At 48.7% G+C, this 6,374-nt stretch overlaps 1 protein-coding gene across 1 annotated transcript in view; it reads right to left on the reverse strand.

The window, feature by feature from the left end:
- Nucleotides 1-252: 252 nt before the first annotated feature.
- Nucleotides 253-6,374, reverse strand: part of TMEM44 (transmembrane protein 44) — a 72,586-nt gene continuing 66,464 nt past the window's right edge. The window contains exons 8-9 of the mRNA XM_011988957.1: nt 5,299-5,331; nt 253-1,217 (exon numbers count right to left, since the gene is read on the reverse strand). Of these exons, the coding sequence (XP_011844347.1) occupies nt 1,107-1,217; nt 5,299-5,331 (144 nt within the window). The 3' untranslated portion in view covers nt 253-1,106. The remainder of the gene's footprint in view (nt 1,218-5,298; nt 5,332-6,374) is intronic.

Consider the following 6,374-nt stretch of genomic DNA (forward strand, 5'->3'; position numbering starts at 1 on the left):
GAGGTCACCCGGGGGATTAGGATCTATGCAGAGACCTGCAGAGCCAAGCAGCTTCCCCAAGGGACCCCCTTCGTGCTGCTGGAACCTGCCCTACCCCTCAGGAGAAACTGGGCTGCCGTAGCTGAGTTACACAGGCGGCTGTGGGCCAGCCCAGAGCAAAACTGCGTTGCTTGGCATTTCTCCAGCTCCTCTCGTGGCTGACTTCTGTGACTGTGCAGGGATTCATGCTCACCACTGCACTCCACAGTGACATACTTGAATTTATTTAAAAAGAATTTATTCACCCGTGTTTGCTCCCACCTTAGCCCCATTCCGTGCGCCCTTCCCCTCATTCACCGCAGTATCAAAATAACCCCCAAATGGGACTGCTGTGCTTGAACACTTCCCATCATGCTTCTTATCCTCTGCATGCATTTACTTAGTTCCTGAAGCATACAGACCCCTCACCTGCGAACCCCGCGTCAGCACACACCTCGCTAGGTTGGAGGAAGTCCTGGTACCCGGAGCAGTTTGCTCTGGTTTGGCAGTGTCAGTGATCTCACAAACACTTGGCTGGCCACGCAGTCCTATCTATAACTTTCAGCAGATAACTCAAGTGGGTGACGGGGGCAGAAGCCAGGTCTTGGTTCCTGTGTGTGATCCAAGGCTCCCCAGCACAGGCCCCACCCCTCTCATCTGGCTCAGCCAGGTCTTGCAGAATGGGCTCTGCTGAGATCCAACCAAACACATTCGCTATTTGTTAGCTGAACTCATTCCTGGAACCTAGCAGGTATTCAGTTTATGGCTGACTCTCAAGGGAATAAAGGGAAAAAGGACAAGCGGGTCTAACGTCCTTTGGATTATCTTTACAAAGCAAGAGCGGTCTGTGAACTTGTAATCTTCAGAACAAACACTGGGCCTATCCAGGTCTGTCCGCAGTTCCCAAAGTCGTAGCTCCACAATGAGCTATGATATAGACCAGCCACACTCAGTGACGGCTCCTGGTTCCTCACTTTCCAGGGCAGCTTCAGTTCCTGCCACGGTGTCAGTGCGGATTGATTCCTGCTGTGTTACTCAACAAACTCCTGACCCTGGGCTCTGGGCTGAAGAGCCGGCTCCAGAAGGTGTTAATCATCATCACTCAGGTGTGCGGTCCTCACAGAGTCCCGGTGCACCTGGGATCCGAGCAGCTCCACCTTGTCTTTGCTGCCTTCGAGGTTCACATCTTCAGGGTCCCACTGTGGAGAAAAGATACAAAGAGCACCTGGGTGGAACAGATCGCTGCTTCTCATCTGTTATAACCCCCGACCCAAACAAAAGCCCCAATTCTGGTTCTCATGATCCAGGCACAGACAAGGACAAAAGGGTAAGGACACGTTACCCAGGCCTGTGTTTCTAGGACCTAAGGAGGCAAGCATAACTTTAAATCAAGGAACTAATGAACAACCACCCTCAACATAACAGCTCCACCTTCCTTCCCACCCTCCTTCTCCACTATTCTTTGCCTCTACCAAGTCCTTATCTAGTGAGACTGAGTCACGTTCTCCTTGTCCTGACTCCATGCCTAACTCATTCCTGGAAAAAAACCAGGCAAACTTAATCCTTTTTTATTTTTTTAAGACAGGGTCTTGTTGTGTCGCCCAGGCTGGAGTACAGTGGTGCAATCATAGCTCACTGCTGCCTCAAACTACTAGACTCAAGCAATCCTCCTGCTTCAGCCTCCCAAGTACCTGGGACTACACTTGTGTACCACAATGCCTGGCTAAGTTTTTAATTTTTAGTAAAGTCTTGCAATGTTGCCCAGGCTGATCTTGAACTCCTGGACCTAAGCAGTCCTCCCGCCTCAGCCTCCCAACATGCTCAGCTTACAGGCTTGAGCCACCATGCCTAGCTTCAACCTATTCTTTATGCGCCAGGTAAACACCTCTTCCTCCAGGAAGCCTTCCTGACTGTGTTAGCCCATTGGGCGCTCACTTGCCTCTCTTTGTACTACCTAGTCCACAGATTTGCCCCTGAGCACGGACAGCCCTGGCGTTTATGTGGACATCTGCCTTGTTGTCTCAGGTAGGTGATGAGCTCCACAGGAACAGAGCAAAGGTTCACTCCTGCCTCCTACATGGTGTTTCCTCTAAACCTGAGGCTCAGCAGACTTGTCATCACGTAAAACCCAATTCAGAGTGGGGGGCACTGCCAGTGAATATTTCATCACCGACTCAGATGAGTTTGGGAAGTTGAAATTTGCAGGAGTGAGTGAAGGGTTAAAACAAGTGGGCACAGAAGCCTTGACGAAGCTGCCTGTGAAGCCCTCCCATTGTTCTCAGAGGGTGGATAAGAGCCCAAGGAGATACTTAGTGTTACCTTTGAAGTTCCAGCCATGGAGGCAAGTAGGGATTGGGCTCAAGTCTTCCTCCTGTCACTAATTTGCCTTCATTTTGGAGGCCTCAGTTTCCCCATGTGTATGCTGTGGTATTGGATCAGCAACTAGATAAGAAGATCTCTCCCATTTCTGAGCGTCTATGATGATTCTGAGGCACAGGGTCACATCTGACAGTACCAGGAAACCCAGGAAACAAGAAGCAAAGGTGACACAGATGTGTCTGCCTGGACAGATGATCTATTTGGATGATAATAGACCCAGGCATGGACATGCCCTCCCAGAAAGATGCTCGAACAGCTGCTCACACTGAAGCTGAATCAAACATTCCAATCCCTAGAGGTGCCAGATCAGATCCTGAAGGCTCCCTGAGCCACCGACATAATGGCCATGCCATGCCAATGATAAAACACAAACTGTGACTTTGTTTTGGACAGAAATAAAGAGCCCGGTTCGTTAGTGATTCACTGATCACTGAATCGAGTACTAATACTTGGCGACTTTAAAAGCCATCATGTTAAAAAGACCACCTGATTCTCAGTGTCCCTGCAGTGACTGCGTTTGGGCAGCTTATCCCCCGTACCTGTTTGGGGCTGTGCCAGCCACTTCCAGTGTGACCATCTCATTAACTTGCGGTCGCAGACTTGGCTGGACCCCTTTAACCAAATTCCTTTCTGACATGATCAGATCCCAAATCAAAGAGCTCACTAGGCCCCTCAGCCTACGTGACCCACCTGGCCAGTGAAAGAAGTAGGGCCCTGTTCTGTTCTCTGAGGATGGCCAGTGTGCTCTTTGATGAAAACTGTTTCTAAGCAGAGGCCTGAGACCAAGGTCATTGTTCTCCGAGTGGGTTCTTGACCAGCCACACCAGAAGCACCAAGGCTGCTGGCTAAAAACACTGATGCCCCTGGGTAGGGGGTTGAGACCTAAGGTTTGGCATTTTTACAAGCTCCTAGGGTGATTCTTAGATGCCCGGATGATTGAGAACCGCTGCTCTAGCTTCTTAAATGGCTGCTAAGAATTCTTCTTGCCAACCCTGACCAGTTCAGCTGCCGGCAAACAGAAACCTGTCACTTTGATCAAGTGAGCTCTTCAAACTAGTACAGGCCGGGCGCGGTGGCTCACGCCTGTAATCCCAGCACCTTGGGAGGCCAAGGCGTGCAGATCACCTCAGGTCAGAAGTTCGAGACTAGCCTGGCCAACATGGCGAAACCCCATCTCTACTAAAAATCTAAAAATTAGCCAAGTGTAATGGCAGGCGCCTCTAATCCCAGCTACTTGGGGGGCTGAGGCAAGAGAATCACTTGGACCTGGGAGGCAGAGGTTGCAGTGAGCTGAGATTGTGCGATTGCACTCTAGCCTGGGCAACAAGAGCGAAACTCCATCTCAAGAAATAAATAGGCTGGGCACGGTGGCTCACGCCTGTAATCCCAACACTTTGGGAGGCCGAGGTTGGTGGATCACCTGAGGTCAGGAGTTTGAGACCAGCCTGGCCAACACGGCAAAACCCCATATCTACTAAAAATACAAAAAATTACCACAGACATGGTGGCAGGCGCCTGTAATCCTAGCCACTTGGGGGGCTGAGGCAGGAGAATCGCTTGAACCCGGGAGGTGGAGGTTGCAGTGAGCCGAGATCATGCCACTGCACTCCAGCCTGGGCGACAAGAGTGAAATTCTGTCTCAAAAATAAAATAAAATAAAATAAATAAAATAAAATAAAAGTAAATAAGTAAAAATAAAGTGGTACAAATCTTAGAAAACATTTAGAATCTATATTTTCTGAATCTCTAGAATAATGTGTTTTAAAACTTCATTTCATTATTTACTTATTTTGAGACAGTCTCACTCCATCACCCAGGCTGGAGGCATGATCTCGGCTCACTGCAACCTCTGCCTCCTGGGTTCAAGTGAGTCTCCTGCCTTAGTACCCGGAGTAGCTGGGACCACAGGTACGCACCACCACACCTGGCGAATTTTTGTATTTTTAGTAGAGATGGGGAACTCACCATGTTGGCCAGACTGGTCTCAAACTTCTGACCTCAGGTGATCCGCCCCCCAGCCTTCCAAAATGCTGGGATTACAGGCGTGAGCCAACGTGCCTGGCCTAAAACTTCATTTTATAATAAAATTATTGCTGGAAACCAGGCATGAAGAGAATCTGAGCAAAAGATCCATTTTCATATCAGAAACAATCCTGGGAGATGACAGGCACAGGTAGTTGTCACAAAACATGCCCACCTGTCACTTGGAGGCAAGGGTGGCATGGAGACAGCAGCTGGCTGCCCAGGGTCCCAGAATGACAATGTCTGGAAATGTTTATTGCAACAGCTACTGCAGCCATGCCTGCCACTACTACTGTTGTTCCAGACCATGTTTCTTCACTGGGTTACATATCTTCTTGGTCCCTATTACTTGGGCTTACCTGGATACCCCCAAAGCAGAAAGAACTCTGAACTGAGAGAGCCCTGAAAATCCCACTGATTCTCAGTCTTGCCTCTCATTTTGACTTTTTTTTGTTTTTGTTTTTTTTAGATGGAGTTTCGTTCTTGTTGCCCGGGCTGGGGTGCAATGGCGCAATCTCGGCTCACTGCAACCTCCACCTCCCAGGTTCAAGCGATTCAGTTGCCACAGCCTCCTGAGTAGCTGGGATTACAGGTATGCGACACCATGCCTGGCTAATTTTGTATTTTTTGTAGAGACAAGGTTTTGCCATGTTGGCCAGGCTGGTCTTGAACTCCTGACCTCAGGTGATCTGCCCACCTCGGCCTCTCCAAGTGCTGGGATGACAGGCGTGAGCCACTGCGCCTGGCCTGACATTCTTTTTTTTTAACTAAAGGAATGCGTCATGGGTCCAGCCATGTAAGGAGGTCTAACAAGAACAGGAACTGAAGTCAGGTCATAGGAAGTCCCTCCTGGAAGGGAAAGAACATGATTGTCCATACCTGCTCCGTGTTTAGGGCCTCCCAATACTTCTGCTGCAGAATAAAAAGAGAGACAGAAAAAGCGGTGGACAGATTTTGCCACCATCACACAGCAGAGCGGAGCTCAGGGCCAGCCCCTGTCTGCTCAGAGAGTCAGGAGACAGGCCCTTAGACGGTTGGGGGCAAAGGAACAGGTGACTTCAGCAAGCAGGAAGGCAGCAGCTGCCAGCAGTTACACTTTAGTTAAATGATCAATGAGATAGTATGATAATTACGAAGGGCTGCACATCCTGGGAAAAATTACAATCTATCAAGATTTAAAAATTACTATTAGTAGAAATTATTATTATTAGGAGGAGCAGCAGTAATAATAATAAATCTCCCATTTATACCCACATGGCTGAGATGATTCAACTCAAACCCATAAAACTGAGATGCCAATAAAATTCCTGCCTTGCCAAGATTCATTTGTAGTCAGCGTTTACTGCATGGCTGGCTCCACTCCAAACCTCAAATATGTCTGACTCAAGTTCTTGCAGGGCAGGCATCACGTCTGCCCTTGTTACTCCATCACCTCCTGCAGCGCCTGGGAAACGTATGTTTCTGACATGAGCTAAGAATCTATGAATATCTGTTACACTGATGTGGGAAAGTCTATTAAATTAAATAGCAGGCAGTCCGAACAGCCCACAGGATTTAGGGTTATTATCACATTAAAACAAAGCATGTTCAACTCCTTATGTTTTTCATTTTAAAAAAATTATTTAATTTTTTGAGAGGGGCTTGCTCTGTCGCCCAGGCTGGAGTGCAGTGGCATGGTCATAGCTCACTGCTGCCTCCATCTCCTGGGCTCAACTGATCCTCCTGCCTCAGCCTCCTGAGTAGCTGGGACTACAGGTGTGTACCATCATGCCTGGCTGATTTTTATTTTGTTTTTTTTAGTAGAGATGAGGTCTCCCTATGGTGGCCAGGCTGGTCTTGAACTCCTGAGCTCAAGGAATCCTCCCACCGTGGCCACCCAAAGTGCTGGGATTATAGGCATGAGCCACGGCACCTGGCCTAATTTTCCTTCTTTCTGTCTGTCTGTCTATGTATGT

This window comes from Mandrillus leucophaeus, unplaced genomic scaffold (assembly GCF_000951045.1).
Source record: "Mandrillus leucophaeus isolate KB7577 unplaced genomic scaffold, Mleu.le_1.0 Scaffold342, whole genome shotgun sequence".
Taxonomy (NCBI): Eukaryota; Metazoa; Chordata; class Mammalia; order Primates; family Cercopithecidae; genus Mandrillus; species Mandrillus leucophaeus.